We start from the raw sequence: 20,379 nt of genomic DNA, 5'->3' as shown, positions 1-20,379 counted from the left end.
ACAGACAGCCATCCAACCTCTGCTTTAAAAGCTCTAAGGAATGAGAGTCCGCCACCTTCCAAGGGAGTCCTTCCCACTGTCCAATAGCTCTTACCATCAGAAAGTTCTTCCTAATGTTTAGTTGGAATCTCCTTTCTTGTACAGTGGGTGAGAGGTTGATACTGTCATCGTTTATTGCATTCGCCTGCTGCTTTATACAGAAGGAAAAGTCCCAAAGTGACTTGAAAGTCTCGAAGCGACAATATGAAATGCAACAAATAAAAGCAATTCAAAACCAGAACATTGAATACAAAATATACTGATCCAATAACATATTAGTAAGTGCAAGTCTTATCCACTTCGCTAAAAGGTGAGCAGCAACGTAAAAAGCTAATGCGATTACCAAGGGCCTGAGTGAATAAAAAGGTGCCAGGTGTGTCTCCTTGGGGGAGAGCATTCAACAGACAGCGGAGCCACCACTGAAAAGACCTATTTTCATTCACCTTCTGCACCTTCCTCAGGTGGGTTCTACAGAGAAGGCCTCTGATGAAGATGGCAGGGTCTGGTCTGGATAAAAATTCGGACAATCTTATCTGCATGGATTTTTTTCTGATCGTCATCTCGCTCCTTGATCTCGATGAGGTTGGGAGTTTCAGTAAAAAACACAAACACTTCTCACATATACTAACTACTATGGATAATTTTATATATATATATAATGTTACACACATTCTAGGCATTAATACTCATAAAGTTACCAGTACAGAAACAGAAACGTACAGTACATAGAACAGTAAAAAATAAGCCTTTAAAATGTACAAACTTGGGATTCAAATGCACCATAGCTTTAAAGCAGGATCATGCCACTTTAAACAGTCATGGCTTCCCCCAAAAAATACTGGGAAGTGTAGTCTTTCAGGGTGCTGAGAGTTTTAGGAGACCCCTTACTCCCCTCACTGAGTTACAATTCCCAGAGGCCCCTGGGAAACGGTTTTGGTTGTTAAACCACTCTGGGAATTGTAGCTCTGTAGGGGGAATAGGGGTGAACTGCCAACTCTCAGCACCCTTAACAAACTACAGTTCCCAGGATTCTTTGGGGGAAGCCATGATTCTTTGACTGTTTAAAGTGGCATGGTACTGCCTTAAAGGTATAATGCAGATGGGTGGGGTCTTGGTTTGTCCCTCTGGGGCAGGGGTTCTCAACCTGTGGGTCCCCAGATGTCGTTGGACTACAACTCCCATCATCCCTGAGCTCTGGCCTTGCTAGCTAGGGGTGTTGGGAGTTGTAGTTCAACAATATCTAGGGACCCACAGGTTGAGAAAGGCTGCTCTGGGGTTTCCATAGAGCCAGCAAACAAGCACAAGAAATCTCCAACTGTAACTAGATAATTAAGACTGTCCCTTTTACCAGCTGCCTAAATTCTGTGTTTCTGCAATACTACACTCTGCAGGATAGTTCTAGAGTAAATAATATTGGCTTCACATATCTTAAAGGTAAGATTTGTACTTGGATATGCAGGCCATCCCAGCGTACAACTTACAAAACAGCATAGACCTTGGTTGCCTCCAAGTGCCGAGCCACCATTTTGCTTCAGGTTATTCCCAACCCGCCATCCCAAAACCTCTGTTTTGTACTTGGCTGTGAATGTGGGGTGGGGAGGGAAGACTCAGGGATCAGGGCGGAGAAAAGACTAAAGCAGGGTTTCGCAAACTTGTGTCTCCAGCTGCTGTTGGACTACAACTCCCATCATCCCTAGCTAGCCGGACCAGTGGGTAGGGATCATGGGAACTGTAGCCCAACAACAGCTGGAGACACAAGTTTGTGAAACCTGACCTACAGTTTCCCCCTTCTGCTCTAGACAAGGTGACACTCTATCTCCAAACTGGATTTGCTCTTGGTTAACACCTGCGCTGAGGTCTCGCTGAAAGCATTCTCAAACGCTGCAAGGACAGACGTCCTCAGCTTCTCCCTGAAGTCGTGCCCTACGAAGACATACAGGAAAGGGTTCAGGCAGCTGTTGACGTAGGCCAGACCTGAGGCCAAAGGTACCCCCACCACCAGAACGGTCTGCAGCCAGGGCGTTACTGTGGTGACCGACATCTCCAGGAAGGAGAAGACGTGATAGGGGAACCAGCAAATGAAGAAGGCCAAGACAACTGCCACCATGATCTTAAAGGGTCTGCCTGAGCGTGTGAGGCGGCTGCCCTTCAGCCTGGCCGTGATGATGCCGTAACAGAACAAGATGATGGTGAACGGCACCAGGAACCCAACCACGAAGCGGGTCATCACCATGGCTCGGTGACGATCCTCTCCCAGCTTGGCAACCTCCTCCGAGTCCAGGTCATCCGACAAGGCAAAGTTGTTGTAGCAGTGGGTGGTATTCTCCTCGCCGGAAGAGCTCCCGGTGTCCCGGAAGAAAAAGTATGGGGAGCTGAGAGCCATGGCTGCTAACCAGATGCCCAACGCCACCATGGAAGCCAGCCGGGGCGTGCGGTAGTTCTGGGCCCAGACGGGACAAGCCACAGAGACGCAGCGGTCCATGCTGATGACAGTGAGTAGGAAGACGCTGGCAAACATGTTGAGGAAGGCCACGGTGGTGTTGAGCTTGCACAGAGCCTTCCCAAAAGGCCAATGGAAGCCGAGGGCTATGTAGGCCACACTCAGCGGGAGGAAGAAAGTGAAGACAAAGTCGGCCAAGGCCAAGTTGAGGAACCAGACAGTGTTGACAGTCCTCTTCATGCGAAAACCAGTGACGAAGATAACCAGACCGTTCCCTATCACCCCCAGCAGGAAGGCCACGCTGTAGAGCACCATGGAGAGCAGATGCATGGAGTCGCGGAGGCTGCTGTTGTCGTCAAAGTCAGGATAGTCCTCATAGTCTCCATAAAGGCTTTCTTGTGAGGTGGCATTGTCGGCCATTTTGGAGAAAGAGATCTTGAGCGAAATTGAGGTGAAGGGTGACCTGTGGGAAAAGGAACTATGGTTTGAAAGTCATGGAGTAAGATTATACACATACTGATTGTTGAATGAGTTGGGTTAAAAAAACAATGGCCAGGCACAGATTCCACACTCTTGACCTGAAATGATTTACTCAGGCTTGTAAATGCTAGCTGCTGACTGGGTTGTTTATGATGATCGACAATCACTTCCAGAAAATTTCACAAGGAAAATCCTTTCACCCCACCCTGTTAAGTCATTGATGACTCATGTTGGCATATTTGTTTTCCCCAGAAAACCATTTTCTGAGCCACTGCTATGGACTGCCACCATATTTCTAGACTTTTTCAGCAGCCAAGAGGACTGGCAACTTGGGGGTTGCTTTTAAAAAGCCTACTGGCATCCTCAAGAAGCCAATTATTCAATCAAGCATTAGACCATGTCCACATTTGCCCAGAATCCTGTAGGATATGCACACTGCTTTATTAACTAACTTCTGAACAGGGGTTGAAAATAAGGACAGAAACTGCATACAACAGCCATGTGCAATTGGTCCACAATGGGTTTTTATCTGCTTCTGCTTCTTTCTTTTTTTACAAAAGGCAGCCTCAGAGAAGGGACAGTTCTACATATTTGTTGGCGGCAAGATGCTGGACCTGCCCATTTCATTACTACTGCCCATTTATTTCACATCTCCTTTTAGGCAAAGCAAGTGAAAGCTAAAAAGGAAGAGAGGCGTTCAGTTTTACCTAATTTGTGGTTCTCAACATGATACACCACCAGCAGCCAGCAGTGTGCCCTCCAGATATTGTTGGGTGACAACTCTCATTTAGTCACAATCACCATGGTCACTTGTCGGTGATGACGGGCTTCGTATTACATTCAAAAATGTGTTACAGTTGAGGAAATTGCTTGCCAAAACATGCATGTTAGTCAAAATGTGTGAGTTTAGGACAAATCCACATGAAAACGCTGTTGAATTTTCATGAGGATTCTTTTTAAAAATCCAGAAATTGCTGCAGAAGAATGGTGAACTGAATTTAAGATTGGAAAAACGAGAGACTGAGTAACCTAAAAGGAGAGGTCTGCCCTATCTCTAGGGGAGGCTGTTTCCCCTTCTATCACAGCTCCATGCTAAAAGGGGCACAGTCAACATGTGTCCACAGCAAGGCAGAGCAAGTCCTAGGGGCTCTGGGTGTTGGCAGCAACCCACTTCCTCGAGTATAAGAAGAGTTTGGATTTGATATCCCGCTTTATCACTACTCGAAGGAGTCTCAAAGCAGCTAACAATCTCCTTTCCCTTCCTCCCCCACAACAAACACTCTGTGAGGTGAGTGGGGCTGAGAGACTTCAAAGAAGTGTGACTGGCCCAAGGTCATCCAGCAGCTGCATGCGGAGGAGCAGAGACGCGAACCGGGTTCACCAAATTACGAGTCTACTGCTCTTAACCACTACACCACACTGGCACCACAGTAAGCCTTGTTGGGTACCCAAGAATCCTGATGCTGGACACTTGCCCTTCCCCAGAAGCTACAAACTCAAAATGGAAATCCTGCATCTGGGGGGTGGGGGCAGCTTTGAAACTCTTTCCACAGGTGCCATTTTCCATTTTTTTAAAAGCCCACCTAAAAAAATGTTTTTGGCCCTGCAAGGAAAAGCTACGGGTTCCTAACACATTTAACATTTTCAAAACTGTTTTTTTCTGTTTGCTCTTCCCAGTGTTTGGGATTTATCCAAAAGCTAGAGGATTTGGCGCAGATCCCAGAGAAGGGAGATGAAAAATGCCACAAGCAGCTATACACTGTTTAGCCACTAAGTGGAAGTAGAGATTTAAACTAGCAGCAAGTTTCTCTCCAACTTCTGCGACCTGCGAGTGCTGCACACCTTCCTAGCATCTGCCTTGCGCTTTCCAACAAAGCTGGGTATTGTGCCGGAAACAGTTTCACTTTCAGGAGAAAGATCCACAGGGAGCTGTAATTTTGTAAAGGTGCTGGCAATTTTTTTCTCCAGAGTCCTAACCTTACAAGTCCTTGGGACTGAAATGAGATTGAAAGCAAGGCTTGTTTGTAATTGGATACACTCCTTTCACCTAAAGCAATGTTCTCTGACTGAACTCTTCCTCTAACCCATAGGTAGGCAGACTAAGGCCCGGGGGCCAAATCCGGCCCAATTGCCTTCTAAATCCGGCCCGCTGACGGTCCGGGAATCAGCATATTTTTACATGAGTAGAATGTGCCCTTTATTTAAACTGCATCTCTGGGTTATTTGTGGGGCATAGGAATTCATTCATTCCCCCCCCCTCAAAATATAGTCCGCCCCCCCCCACAAGGTCTGAGGGAGAGTGGACCGCCCCCCTGCTGAAAAAGTTTGTTGACCCCTGCTCTAACCTATGGATGGGGTAATGTGGGACTTACAGCTCCCATCAGCCCCAGTCAAAGCGGCAGAACAGGACAGGGCTCCTGTTCCTTTAATACTTGTGTCAATGGGGGAGCTTCAGCAAGTGTATCTCTGTAAGCACAACTCTTAAAGGTGCAGGAGCTGTGTCCCATTCATTTATTTCAGCTAAGGTTGGGCAAATTGATCAATTTCAGGTTTTTTGTTGTTTCCAAAATTCGTTCTCCACATTTCACGAATTTCCATTTTCGAGGCGAAGGGGAACCCTCAGGAAAATTTGCCAACATTTTAGTGTGAATTTCTCCTAATACTGTACTATTTGTATGCAATTTTGACTAATGCACGAACTTTTGCAAAGCAATTTCCCCCTCTCCAATATAATGCAGTACACTTTACCCCAATATATGCATCTTTGCAGACATTACTTGGCTGAAGAACTGCACTGCAGTTTTAGAGCTTTAGCAGGCACATGTGCTGCCCATGAGTAATTTTTTTGTTGCCATAGCCACCCTTAGGTTGGTCTGGTTGCTATAAGTCTGGCTCTCAATCCAAAGCCCTTCCTTAAACGGGCTGACTGAGAAGTCAGTGATGGTGAAGCTGAAGTGGGGGGTGGAATACAAAGGCTACCTCACCTCCGTCAATGGCTACATGAACATGCAGCTTTCAAATACAGAAGAATATATTGATGGTGCATTATCTGGGCACCTTGGTGAAGTTCTGATAAGGTGCAATAATGTCCTTTAAATAAGGAGAAGAGGAAGAGGAAGAGGAAGAGGAAGAGGAAGAGGAAGAGGAAGAAGAAGAAGAAGAAGAAGAAGAAGAAGAAGAAGAAGAAGGGGAAATGAGGGAAATGAGAGAATAACTATTTTGGGGAGAAGTTGCTGTTTTTTAACTGTAATAAGAAATTTAGTTGTCCGGTTTTGTTGGTTTGCTTTTCAAAGGTTTTGTCAAATAACATTTTTATGGCCAAAAAATAAACATTGTCACTGAAGAAAAATTACCACTATGGAAGAAAAATAAAAATACTATTTCTGACAGAAAAGAAAAGAAAAGAGTATACATTTCAAAGGATGGCTGTGTTTCAGTTCGCTTATTGTTTCAGAATGTGCTAATTAGGTGGGTACACCTTTACATTTCAACTGAATCAAATTTCTCCTCCACCCCTAGTTTCAACGGGGCTTGCTGAAAACTTCAATGTACATAGATTTTCCTCTGGAAAAAAAAGGACAAGAACAGCAGAGGAACACTTGGTTCAGAGCCACAGCCCCCAAAATATCATCTTTAGCCGCAGAAAAAGGATTTGTTTTGCACATGTCTTGTAGGACTTCACATTTCTTTTTCTTTCTTTCTTTCTTTCTTTTTTTGGTCTGTTAGCGCACCAGATGCCATGCAATTAGAAACTTTCCTTTGGCCAAGTCCAAAGCTGCACTGCATCTGTTGTGGTTGGGGTGTTCTATGGATTGCATAGTCCAAGTGATCATTTTACGAGGTTCTCTCCAAATTTATTTTATTCATATGTTTATTTAAAATATTTTTAGGGTGCCTTTCTGGGCAAATGCCTGTCCAAAGTGGCTTAGAGACAAAAGCAACAACTGAGGAACAGAATAATAATAACACAAAAATATGCCCTAGTTCTAGGTGTTGGAAGGTTTGAAGGACTGGTGGGTCAGAGAAAGAGGAGAGGGAAAAGAGGGCAGGGCAACATCCAAAGATGATCATGTAAGGGTTGTAAACATGGTGCCCACTGTAGAATCATAGAACTGCTGAGTTGGAAGGGACCACGAGGGACATCTAGTCCAACCCATGCAATGCAGAAATATTTTGCCCAGCATGGGGCTCGAACCCATAACCCTGAGATTAAGAGTCTCATGCTATACCAACTGAGCTATCCCATATACTGGGGTTGAGTAGGGCAGATGTCACAGACTCCAACTTCCATCATCCCTGATCATTGGCTGGGCAGGTTGGGGCTGATGGGAGTCACAACCCAGAATCTTTGGAGGGTACTGGCAACCCCTGCTGTTATCCATCTATGTCCCTGGAAGAATGCTCATAGCTACAGGCTTGCACCATCAAGAAAAAGAAAGAAGCCAGCAGGTGTGGTTTGCCCTGCCCTGCCCTGCCCTACAAAAACGCACAGAATTATAGCAGAGGCAGACAGAGTTAGGATGATCAGATATCCTAATTTACAAATGACAGTCCTCTGTTGAAACCAGGCCAATTCTGGTTGAAAGATACAGTACTGGGTTGTCCCCAACTGAGTTCTAATCAGAGGAGACCCCATGGTCTGTTCTTGTTTTTTTGTGGAGGGGGAGGAGGGAGGAGGGGGCTTAATGAAATCTGCAATACCAACTTCTTCCAATTTCAGCCAAACCCCACACATGTTTGCCTTCTAAGAAGAGTTACAAAGGGGGCAGGCACCACAAAACCTAAGGTGGTTAGGAGGGAGCCGGTGTACAGCTTCCGGGTCATGTGGCCAGCATGACTAAGCCGCTTCTGGCGAACCATAGCAGCACACGGAAACGCCGTTTACCTTCAGGCCGGAGTGGTACCTATTTATCTCCTTGCACTTTGACGTGCTTTTGAACTGCTAGGTTGGCAGGAGCAGGGACTGAGCAATGGGAGCTCACCCCGTCCTGTGGGTTCAAAACGCCGACCTTCTGATCGGCAAGTCCTAGGCTCTGTGGTTTAACCCACAGCGCCACCCACATCAGGTCCGGAATGGATTGGAACAATTCTTAAATACAGGTAACTCATAACTGATGGACATTTTACTTGCATACATTCAGCTTTACACTCTTGGCAAAAACAAACAAACAACAACATTAAAAAGGAGGTGGAAAAGGGCTGAATGTTCAGAGGGGCTGCTGCAAAGAATGCCCCATTGTGAGCCATCATCCCTCGAACTCCTGAGATCAGTGGAATGTGAGCACCTTAAATTGGGCCCAGAAGCAAACTGGCAACCAAGGCACCTGTTTTGAAACAGCAGCTAGTCACTGCATTTTGGGCCACTTGTAGTTTCCAAGTAATCTTCAAGGGCAGCCCACATAGAGATTTGCGGCACTCCAAGCCTGAGCAACTTAAATAAGGGACTCTGGGACTTCAAGGCTCTCATGCAGCACTGGGGTGAATAAGAAACTGGGAACGAGGAGCCAATACTAGCCTCATGGGGCAAAATGAGGGGGACGTGCAAAGTGGTTTGGCAATCACAATTTGATTATGGTGATTGTGCTACATTATGGCACTCAAAATTGGTAGGCATGTCAATACAGTGGCACCTCTGGTTACGTACTTAATTCGTTCCGGAGGTCCGTTCTTAACCTGAAACTGTTCTTAACCTGAAGCACCACTTTAGCTAATGGGGCCTCCTCCTGCTGCCGCACCCCGGAAGCCTGATTTCTATTCTCACCCTGAAGCAAAGTTCTTAACCCGAGGTACTATTTCTGGGTTAGCAGAGTCTGTAACGTGAAGCGTATGTAGCCCGAGGTACCACTGTAATGCTAAGTGCACCTGTTATGCTTTAATTTCCCCCCACAGATATTTTTATTTTTAGAGTAGATTTTTTTTAAAAAAAAAAAAAAGCATGCATTCTGCTTCCACAAAGCAAACCTACATTTATTTTGCATTCAGAAAAATTACAGGCAAACGGCATCAATAATAGACTTCTGACTTATTACAGATGGAGCTTGGGAAATGCAACTGTGCCAGCCCCTAGAACAGAGATGGGGAAGCTGTTCTCTCCCCGCCCCCCAGACCTTTTTGGACTGCATTCCCCCATCATCCATGACCACACTGGTGGCAACTGATTGGAGTCCAATAACACAGGAAAGGTGACAGCTTCCCTACTCCTGCACTAGAATCTCAGGCTATGGCCAGGAAGACCTGGGTTTAGGATTGCATGACTCTCACTGGGGGACCCTGACTAGGTCAACTTGCACTTTTGCCAAACCTCCCTCGCAGGGTTGTTGTGAAGGTAATAAGGAAGAGAGCTGTGTGCTGCCAACTTGCAGTGCCCCCACAAACCACAGACTGCTCTCAAGGCAGAACCCACTTCCCTGCCTTCTTAGGTAAAGGTAAAGGTAAAGGGACCCCTGACCGTTAGGTCCAGTAGTGGACGACTCTGGGGTTGTGGCGCTCATCTCGCTTTATTGGCCGAGGGAGCTGGCGTACAGCTTCCGGGTCATGTGGCCAGCATGACTAAGCCGCTTCTGGCGAACCAGAGCAGTGCATGGAAACGCCGTTTACTTTCCCGCCTATTTATCTACTTGCACTTTGACACGCTTTCAAACTGCTAGGTGGGCAGGAGCAGGGACCGAGCAACGGGAGCTCACCCCCTCATGAGGATTCGAACCGCTGACCTTCTGATTGGCAAGCCCTAGGCTCTGTGGTTTAGACCACAGTGCCACCCGCATCCCTGCCTTCTTATCTACACCCAATCCAGGGAGTGGCATTGCCGGCCAGCTTCCTCCTCCTTAGCCTCAGTGTTGTCCAGTGTTTTGCACCTCAGCCTGGAAGAGGATGGAGATGAAAAGTAGAATTAATTGGCTCCACCAGCCATTAGCTCTGGCTCCACATACTGTTAGGCTTCTGTTTCTGGCCCTACCATTCTCCAATGCACACCACCCACCACTGCATGCTGCAATGAGAAGGAAGGAACAAACAAAGGAGGTGCAATAACAATCTATAAACTTCCTGAATGGGTGTTCAAACCCTACATACCACCCCACCAACGATGCTACTGAAGGGAAATTATATCAGCCTTACCTTTGAGCCCTTATCTCCCTAAATCTTTCAGCTTTTCTCACCTTCCTGGCCTCCGTACCTCTGGTTCTGGGACTCTTCGGGGACCTTCTGTCTGTCTCTGAGCTCTCTGAGAGCCTCTGGTCCCTTGCAGGCTAGAGAGACTCACAGGTTGGGTGTGTGCATTCCTAGGGAGATGGAGAGTCCGGACGTGTGGCTTGAGGGATAGTCCATTACCCGCAAACCATTGCTCAATCACATTACTTTGGCAGCCTGCAGAGAGCTGGCACTGGGATCGCAGCAGGGGCAGGCTTAACCCTTTAACCCCTGGGCTAAACAACAGCTCGGCGCAGCACTGACGTTCCTCACAGCCCACCTCAAACATACCACGCTGGTATTGGGGAAGTCTCAGCACTCCAGAACAGGAGCTAGTATTATATCAATCATCCAGCCCAGTTAATTGCTTCCAGAGGGTGAGGTGAGCTAGAGGTCATAGCCCATACCTAGCGTAAAGATCCCTTCCCAAACGATCACCTTTCAGGCAAAGGTCCCAGAGTAAAACTCAGATTTGTTTGGTTGGGAGAGCTCAGTTCTCAACTTCAGCTTGCAAAAACAGAGTAAATTTCAGAAGTAAAAAAAAATAAAAGCAGTGTTAGGGTTATTGAATGGATTTTAATAAGTACTGGATTGATCTCAAGGAGTTTGCTTGTGCATGCTAGGACTTCCTCTGTGTCAAAGTTCGGCATGGCTTAGTTTCAACTTAAAAAAAGGTACGTGTTATATACTTGGATCCTAGAATGCAACAACTGATTGGCTTGCAGGTAAAGACCAATCAGGCTCCAGGAGGAAGTTAATCAGCTTATTAGGCCGATAGGATCGTAGAATGCAACAACTGATTGGCCTGCATTAAAAGACCAATCAGGCTCCACGGGGGAAGCAGAATCAGCCAATCAGACGGAACTCATTGTGTAAATAATGTATATAAAAGCCTGAGGTTTGAGGGGCAATTCAATCACTGTTTTACAAGGTGCAATAAAGAGCATGAAATCACTACAGGACTTCAAATATATTTCAGTATGTGTCCCACCGAAGGAGGGAGGTAGACCAGGGCAACAGATAGTTCTTGGGTTTCTAGAGATGATGACTCATGCTTCTTCCCAGAAGGTCCTGGCACAAACTGATCCCACACATCACCTAACAGAATGCCTGCTATCCATTCCCACATTCTGCCTTGAAGGCACTTACCAGTTACAGGCTCAGGAGTTATCATCAGCCTTGTTTCTTCTCTCTATTTTCCCTCCATTGTTGACCAACAGTGGGGAGCCTCCAACCCACAGTCTGAATTAGGCCCACGGGACCATTTGCCCCAAATGACACTCGCCTGCCCCATACCTAGGAATGGGGGTGAAGTTCAGTTTGCATTTAAAGTCAATGCTACCTAATTCACACTTTCTGAAATGCCAGCCCAAACCCAAACATCCTTTAGAAGTCGCCCTTCTCTGAATTTTGCAATGCAGTTCTCCAGCCAGGAAACAGGTGCAAAAGAAGAAGAAGAAGCATATACTGGGGTAAAGAGTGCATAAAAATGCAAATATTGGTGAAAATGACCAAAGAGATGCATTGTATTAGGGGACATTGCTTTGCAAAGATGTGTCCATTAGGGGAAATGCACACCAAAATGCTGACAAATATTTATTTTTTAAAAAATATACCGGTATTTAAAAACGCCAACAGATTTGGGAAAATGCGGAGAAATGAAGTTAAAATTGGAAGGATGAGAAACTGAAATTGATAGGCCTGCCTATCACTACCCACAACTGATCTCAAAGGGAGCCTTCAAATGTACCAATCCCTGCCCAAAGTGAGATAGATATATAGATACAGTGGTACCTCGGGTTAAGAACTTAATTCTTTCTGGAAGTCTGTTCTTAACCTGAAATTGTTCTTAACCTGAGGTACCACTTTAGCTAATAGGGCCTTCTCAACCTGAAGCAAAGTTCTTAACCCGAGGTACTATTTCTAGGTTAGCAGAGTCTGTAACCTGAAGCAGGTACCACTGTATAGATGTAGATGTAGATGTAGATGTAGATGTAGATGTAGATGTAGATGTAGATGTAGATGTAGATGTAATCTCAGCTGATTGGTGCTAACTACAACCCCTGCTGGAATCAAGACCCCCCTGAGTGCAGCCAGACCCTGTAGAAAGTGGGAAACGCAATCAGTGCCAATCAGTTGAACAGCACTTGACTGCAGCTCCCATTGGGATGGACTGCAGGGATCGTCCTTTGAAGCTCCATGAGTTCAAACTGGGCTGCAAAGGAAGGAAGGAAAGGAATCGGGAACACACTTGGAATATTCTCCCAACTCTTTCCTTTGAAGCCGGTCCTCCTGACGTCACGGTGACCCACGAGGGCGGGGCTGCTCAGAATCTACCCTGCCAGCTGGATCTTTTCCTTCGCCCCTGACGCAGAACTCTCCTGGAGAACTCCAAAAATTGCACTCTTATCTTTTTGACTGTATTTTGGCTGGCCTAATAGAAGTATTGCTCTAATATGGGGTTTGGAATTTTACTTGCAGCCCAACGCAAATAGATGGTTGAATAATAATCAGTCTTATTACTCTTCCATGTCAGTTTTGCATGTGTCAATTTCCACCCTATTTTTACATTAACCTGCCATTTAAAAAACCAACATATCAATGCAAAGCTTCGTATTTAAATGCAGCCATGACTGTTTAAAGAGGAATGATACTGCTTTAAATGTATAGTGCAGATGAGTAGGAGTAGGAGTAGGAGTAGTAGTAGTAGTAGTAGTAGTAGTAGTAGTAATCATTTATTTATTTATACCCCACCCATCTGGCTGGGTTTCCCCAGCCACTCTGGGCAGCTTCCAACAAAATATTAAAATACAATAGTCTGTCAAACATTAAAAGATTCCCTAAACATGGAATCCCTCCTAATATGCACATTTTAATGCACTTTTTCCTAATGTTCACCTTTTTTGCAAGCTATTTCCCCTAATGGAAATGGTTTCGATGTATAAATTTGTTTTAATTGTTTTAATTATGAGATTGTTTTACACATGTTTTACTCTAGTCATTTTTACAGCTAAATCACTTCGGGATGTTTCATAGGAAGTGATTCACAAATGGAATGCAATAATATAATGCTTTCGTGGATGTTTCCTTTACTGATAAATGCATTTCCATGCACAATTGACCCTAACCTGCTCATTCTTATACACATTCTCTTGCTTAGAGATCTGCATCACAAAAGTACGAATTTTGCAGGGCATTAAAATTCAAGCCAAACTGAATTCATTCCCTATCCCTAGTATGTTCCCAGCTGAAACAAAATTGCTTATGCTAGTGGCCAAATGATGGGCATAACACCTGCAGTGGAGACACCTGGGCGACTGCAATAGCTACTTTTGTAATGAAGCAGGCAATCCTATAGACAAGAAGCTGGTGTAAGTTAAGCAGGCATAAAGTACATCAGATCAAAAATCCATTCACTGCTGGGTGAGTCCCCCTAAGTCTGGCAGAGGGAAAACAAGCCTTCAAAATAGTGTTAGAGTTACACCACCTTTTCACTGGCTTAGCAGGTCATGTGACTGAGCTAAATAGGTTCAGGATCCAGCCTAAGTCCCTCCTCTATGGTCCCAAAATGCCATGCCCCTGCAACACCCAATTTTCAGAGCTTAGATGGGGAATATATGTTGATGCATCTCCATTCAAGCTGAGGGTGGGGCATTACTGCTAGCATAGCCCCGCTGCACAGGAAGATCCCAGCTGTACTGGAGATCCATGGGATCCTCACCCCAATCATCCCAGTGGATCTTGCTTTAAGATTGGCGCATGCTCCAGTTATCTCCCGCTTGGACTACTACTGCAATGCGCTCTACATGGGGCTACCGTTGAAGGTGACCTGGAAACTGCAACTAATCCAGAATGCAGCAGCTAGACTGGTGACTGGGAGTGGCCGCCGGGACCATATAACACTGGTCCTAAAAGATCTTCACTGGTTCCCAATATGTTTCCGAGCACAATTCAAAGTGTTGGTGTTGACCTTTAAAGCCCTAAACGGCCTTGGTCCAGTATACCTGAAGGAGCATCTCCAGCCCCATCATTCAGCTCGGACACTGAGGTCCAGCTCTGAGGGCCTTCTGGCAGTACCCTCACTGTCAGAAGTGTGGTTACAGGCAACCAGGCAGAGGGCTTTCTTGCTAGTGGCACCCATCTTGTGGAACGCCCTCCCATCAGATGTCAAGGAAATAAACAACTACAGTGGTACCTCGGGTTAAGAACTTTATTCATTCCAGCAGTCCGTTCTTAACCTGAAACTGTTCTTAACCTGAGGTACCACTTTAGCTAATGGGGCCTCCTGCTGCCGCCGTGCCGCTGCGCCGCGATTTCTGTTCTCAGCCTGAAGCAAAGTTCTTAACCCGAGTTACTATTTCTGGGTTAGCAGAGTCTGTAACCTGAAGCGTCTGTAACCCGAGGTACCACTGTATCTGACTTTTAGAAGACACCTGAAGGCAGCCCTGTTTAGGGAACTTTTTAATGTTTGATGTTTCATTGTGCTTTTAATATTCTGTTGGGAACTGCCCAGAGTGGCTGGGGAGGCCCAGCCAGATAGGTGGGGTATAAGTATTATTATTATTATTATTATTATTATTATTATCATTGTCATTATCATTATCATTATCATTATCATTATCATTATCATTAGGATTGCTCCCTTGGGGGGGAAATCACAAGATTTCTTTTTCTAGAAACAGGTGTACATGTCCTCTCCTCCTTCAAATTTATACATTAAAATGAAATGAAAGAGGAGAAAACCTTCCAAAATGGTAATTTCAGCATCAGCTTCCCGAAAATGCCATGCAGAATTCGCAGGCTCTTATCCCCAGCCCCAGGAAGACAGCAGCGCCTGGCGGCTAGAGCTGGGGCTGGTTGCCAGGACACGGGCCCACTCACAAACAAGGCAAACAGAGCAGCCGCAATCTCAGAGCATTTCTGACCACAAGCCACAGCTGTGACAAAGCCAGGCTTCCCATGGGCAAAGTGGCAAGCAACACCCATTTGAGGCTCCGTGGCCAGAATGGCTCAGGCATTACGATCAGTTGTGGGGTTGCTGGTTTTTTGTTTTGTTTTGTTTAAGTGGGGGGAAATCCATCATTAAGAAAATAAAGCCCAGATATATATATAACCTCCCGCAATTTGCTGTGCCCAAGGAAGTTCCCGGACTTTCAGAATCAGCCCTGCGCTCTAGGATAAACAGTGAAGCCACCAGTTACTTACTGAGTTCTCATCCCCAAGCCCAGACAGATGGATTTTCACTAGGGAATCAGAGGGTGGTAGATGGGTAACAGAGAGTTATCCCAAACTAATATTGTTCTAACCCAGTTTATTGGGGGTGTTGTGGGACCTCAAGGAATGGAAAGGGGGGAAGCTGGGAGATGAGCAGAGGAGAGCAAAAGCTGAGGGTGGGAAAGGACAAGAGAGCTACCCTTCAAAGACAGTGTGGAGTAGTGGTTAGAGTGCTGGGCTCGGATCTGGGAGACCAGGGTTCAAATCCTCACTCAGCCCCAAAGCCCACTGGGTGGCTTTCAGACGGTCACTGTCTCTCAGCCTAGCCTGCCTCACATGGTTGTGAAGATAGAATGGAGAGGAGGGAAAACCAAATTTGCCTCGTTGAGAAAAGGGGGGCGGGGATATAAATGTAATGATTGTTTTTTTAAAGGGCATTTTGACGTTCTCTGCAAGTCTGCAAAAGCTGCTACCCTATAACAATTATTAGGTCAGTCGGCCATAATTATAATATATGATGACGCCACTAAAAGCATTGCATTGATTAATTCATATTGGGATGCCTGCTAATTGCTTCTTAGCCCCTCCATGTCTTATATTCTGTATTGCACAGCACCATCCCAGTGTAATACCTTTCTTATTTTCTGTCTCGTTTAAAATAAAATTTTAGACATTTATTTATTTATTTATTTACTTGTTGAAAAGCCTAAAAGGACAAAGAGCCGTCTTTGAGCGTAGAAAAACTTCCCAGAGGGGTCGCCAGAGGCACATCTCACTCGCCATAGGTCAGCGGCTGCTGACATACCTGTTTTAAAGGCATCGCAGACTGGGCTTGCATTGCAGGCTGCAGGGGGAAATTGAAGCAAGCATTTGCCCAGATTCCAGAGATTAATCTGGGTGGGTCTGTTAAGCAAAATAACAAGCACAAAGGAGTCCCCTAGCACATTAGGAGATTAACAAAAGCATTTCAGCCAAAAACTTTACGTGGACCGTTGCCCACTTCACCAGATGTATCAAGTGTGACTCTAGGTTGATGCACACACAGAAGAAGGTTATTACGCAGCGAGACCAGATGGCCCAGTGGTGTAAGAGAGTAGACCTTTAACTCTTGTTGCTGGACCGCCTTTTCATTTGTGTGCCTGAGGTACCACTGTATTTTCATTGAAAAATGTTGGAGGGTATGGAGTTATCCAACCCCTGAGCTGTCTGAAGGCAATCCTATACAGTGGTACCTCGGGTTAAGTACTTAATTCGTTCCAGAGGTCCGTACTTAACCTGAAACTGTTCTTAACATGAAGCACCACTTTAGCTAATGGGGCCTCCCACTGCTGCCGCGCCACTGGAGCACGATTTCTGTTCTCATCCTGAAGCAAAGTTCTTAACCTGAAGCACTATTTCTGGGTTGGCGGAGTCTGTAACCTGAAGCGTATGTAACCCGAGGTACCACTGTATAGTGAATATTTTAAAAAAATTAAAATGTTTCATGTTTTATTATGTTTTTATATGTACTAGAAGCTGCCCAGAGTGGCTGGGGCGACCCAGTAAGATGTGTGAGGTATAAATATTAAAATTATTGTCGTGGAATGGGAGAAATGTTGGAGGGTATGGCAGTAGATAAATGAAATAAATAAATAAATAAATACCTTATTTGCCGAGTGAGGCCATAGGGTACCCCACCACCACCACCACCACTTCCTGAATACCTGGTCTGGACTCCACAAAAGTTGTTTTTGCTGCTGCAGTAACAAAACCAAAGTCTCTATGCTGCCATTACTGGCACAAACCATAATTAGAGGGCTTTAGTGCTGAGAAGACAGAAGGCAGGGAAACAAAAACATGAAAATAAACCAGTCCTCCCCCTTCGCTGCTGACAATCCTAAATGAAAACCTCTTACAAGCACGGCTTCCTCAAATAGTGTCCCTGTGTTCAAGCGGGCCTGATCCCCAGGTAGGCATTACCTAGGTATTCAGCCTGCTGCTGCAGTCCTGTACCCACTTACCTGAAAGCAAACTCTGGAGAAATCAATGGGTCTTCTTTCTGAGCAGACACGCATAAGATTGCATGGTTAGCACACTATATTCCAACAAGTCTCAGGGAGGCGACAGCCCAGACAGCAGCCTAAATGCCAACATCCCTTAGCTCAACTGTACAGCGATGGTTATTTATATGACCATTTTTCCAGATTTCTGCAAGCTGCGGTTGGCTCCCTCCCTGCAAATTAAAACTGAAGGCACGCTTCGGTCTTACACCTGTAATGGTTTTCATTGCCCAGGGGGTGGAACAGTGAACCCCACCTGCTTGCAGGGGACACCCGTCCCCCATATTGCTGCATGACTCATTGGAACGGGTGTGTCTCCTCTGAAGTTTAAACTACGTATTACAGAGAGTTCTGTGATTCTTTACTTCTTTCTTTAACCCCCAACGGGCCAGGGCAGACTGTGTCTGAGTTGAAGGATGGAGAGACATGGAACAGAGAAAGCTCATAGTTTGGGAATTATTTCTGTTAGGCAATTTATGGCGCAGCAATGTGTTTGGCAATGGTCTGCAATTACTATGCCCTGAAGACAGGCCGTTCTCTAGTACCTGCTAACAAGAGGCAAGACCTGATCCTGACTCAGCCTGCTGGCTCAGGTGCCTTCATTGTGAAGTTGGTGTATTCCCTGGCATGGTATATATTCTCTGTATTTAATCGTTCAGCCCAGATATTGAGGCATTCTGGCAGTTCCCTACCTGCGAGAAGTGAGGTTACAGGGAACTAGGCAGATGGCCTTCTCGGTAGTGGCACCTACCCTGTGGAAAGCCCTCCCATCAGATGTCAATGAAATAAACAACTATCTGACTAACAAAGACATCTGAAGGCAGCCCTGTTTAGGGAGGTTTTTAATGTTTTAAGTTTTATTCTGTTTTTAGTCCTTTGTTGGGAGCCACCCAAAGTGGCTCAGGAAACCCAGCCAGGTGGGTGAGGTATAAATAATCAAATTATTATTATTAATGTGTTGAATTGCCAGTGACTTTGTTTGTTTATGGGGCGGGGTGGAGGGGTTTTTTCTGAGTTTGCGGATTTCATCAGCATGCTCTTCTAAAATATATATGTTGTTTTATGCAAGTCACTTTGGGGTGCACTTGTTTCCATTGATCGAGCAATCAATTTAGTTAAATAAAATACACAAATAGAGAAGAGGGTGGAATTCTGGAAGCAAACCTTGGGATGAGAATAGCGGTGCTGCAAAGCCTGTCCATATTTTCATTTGTGGAACATCAGAGGCATGCCTTAGGGCCGGATGACACATTTCCTGAGCAGCAGCAACAAGTCCTCACAGCCTAAGAGGAGGGGAGGATGTGGTTGACCCCAAACTGGCTATGGCTGAACATCAAGGGCCTGAGGAGTTCCAACAGGGCTCACCCTGGATCCAGCTCAGTTTGCAGCGATGCTGCTGTGTCTCAGCCTCTTCCTCCCTCGCTCCCTCTCCCACACGCTTGCCAATACTAACCGCTAAGTCTTACTAACCTGAACTTGCTGCCTGGAAGCAGAAATTTAGTCCAAGCAGATTCATGACCGTGGCCACATTCACACGATGCATTTAGAAGACTATGATACCACTTCAAAGAGTCATGGCTTCCCGCAAAGAATTCTGGGAGCTCTGCTTAGAGTCATGGGAAGACTTCATCTGCTATTCTTCTCTGGTCAGAACTTTATCTTCTTTCCAGATGAAGTTAATGGACTATGCTGAAATGGCTAAAATGACCGGAAGAGTCAGAAATCAGGAAGACCACAATTTTAACAAGGAGTGGGAAATCTTAAACTGAAATCCTTAGTAGGATTGGAGTATCACTTGTAGCTTAAGGGTGGATTTTGGACACAGTGGAGATGTAAATGATTTGGATCATCATAAAAGATGTGGGAGGATATGATTAAAAATAGGACCCACAAAGGGGAAGATGGAAGTCCAGGAGATTCCTTGGAATCTTGTTTTCACGATTTGTTTGAGATATCTCTGTAAAATTTTTATTTGAGAAACATACACACACACACACACGAGTTGTTGGGAGATGCCTATTTATCCTAAAATGCACATTTTAATATGTGTTTTGGAACAGAGGTTTTATGCTTTTGAATTTTTTAAGTCGAGAACTTCTATCACAAAATTCGCACTAGTACAAAATCCAAAGGATAAATACATTGCAATCCGCATATTATTCCTAGAAATGTGGATCAGATCAACTCGGATCAGAATTCCCAGAAATCAAATTCCTCCAGCGTCCTTACTTCCAGATAATCATGGATGAGATCGGGTCAGATACAACTCACTCTGTGTTGAATGTTGCTATCACAGGATAGAAAAATACAACTGCTCAGGGATTCTTTTGGCTGGGGTGAGGGATCCCCTGTGGACAGGAGATAGGGCACACACACAGGAGCCCTTTGCCAGATGACTAAATTCCTTATTCCTTGGGAAAATATTGCTTAATTATCAGTCCCGGGATGTTGCAGAGGCAGAGCCATGATTAGGATCTCAGCGTGGACACACACAATTACAGCAGAGATGAGGAGAGCAATTTAAACATTTTCCCAGTGAAAATCACCCCACACCACAGCTTCTATTTGCCACAATGACAAAGCCAACACGGGGCAAATCGTGGCTGTGGGAGGGGGGCAATTTCATAAAGAAAACAAAACTGAGATAAGTGCCCTTTTCTAGCATGGTGGTCCTGATTGAAACCACTACCCCAGCCCTAATGTTAACTGGAGTATTTGGGGGTTTTTTTAGTGGGAGAACCTATTCATTAATTGCCAGCTTCATGTCCAAAGAGTAGCTCTGTTCTGCTCCATCTTGTTTTGCTTCTGCTCAACCTATCCACAAATGAGGAGTTCCTTAGCACTGATTTTTAATATGCAATTCTGGGCTAGGATACAACTGTGCCACACAGTCATTGCGTGACCTCAGAAGACTTCTTCTCTCTCCTCCACTGTTTTCTCCAGACGTTTGTTTCTACATTTCCTTCCTTTCTTCTCCTT

The 20,379-nt window shown here is 45.4% G+C and overlaps 1 protein-coding gene across 2 annotated transcripts; it reads right to left on the bottom strand.

Moving 5' to 3' along the window:
* Positions 1-664: 664 nt before the first annotated feature.
* LOC307221535 (chemerin-like receptor 1) lies at positions 665-10,785 on the bottom strand. Of its 2 annotated transcripts, none has more exons than XM_079986140.1 (2): positions 10,117-10,785; positions 665-2,942 (listed from the first exon to the last, which is right to left on the bottom strand). In XM_079986140.1, exons 1-2 carry the CDS (start codon positions 10,434-10,436, stop codon positions 1,835-1,837), a joined length of 1,428 nt encoding a protein of 475 aa, XP_079842266.1. In that variant the 5' UTR covers positions 10,437-10,785; the 3' UTR covers positions 665-1,834. The 2 variants fall into 2 exon arrangements, with proteins under 2 accessions (XP_079842266.1, XP_079842267.1); XM_079986141.1 differs by having other exon boundaries at positions 10,076-10,234.
* Positions 10,786-20,379: the final 9,594 nt, after the last annotated feature.

The sequence above is a fragment of the Podarcis cretensis genome (genome assembly GCF_951804945.1).
Source record: "Podarcis cretensis genome assembly, chromosome: 8".
In the NCBI taxonomy this organism is placed as follows: domain Eukaryota; kingdom Metazoa; phylum Chordata; class Lepidosauria; order Squamata; family Lacertidae; genus Podarcis; species Podarcis cretensis.
Note: the sequence above shows the minus strand (reverse complement) of the source record. Positions and strands in the feature narration are given on the sequence as shown.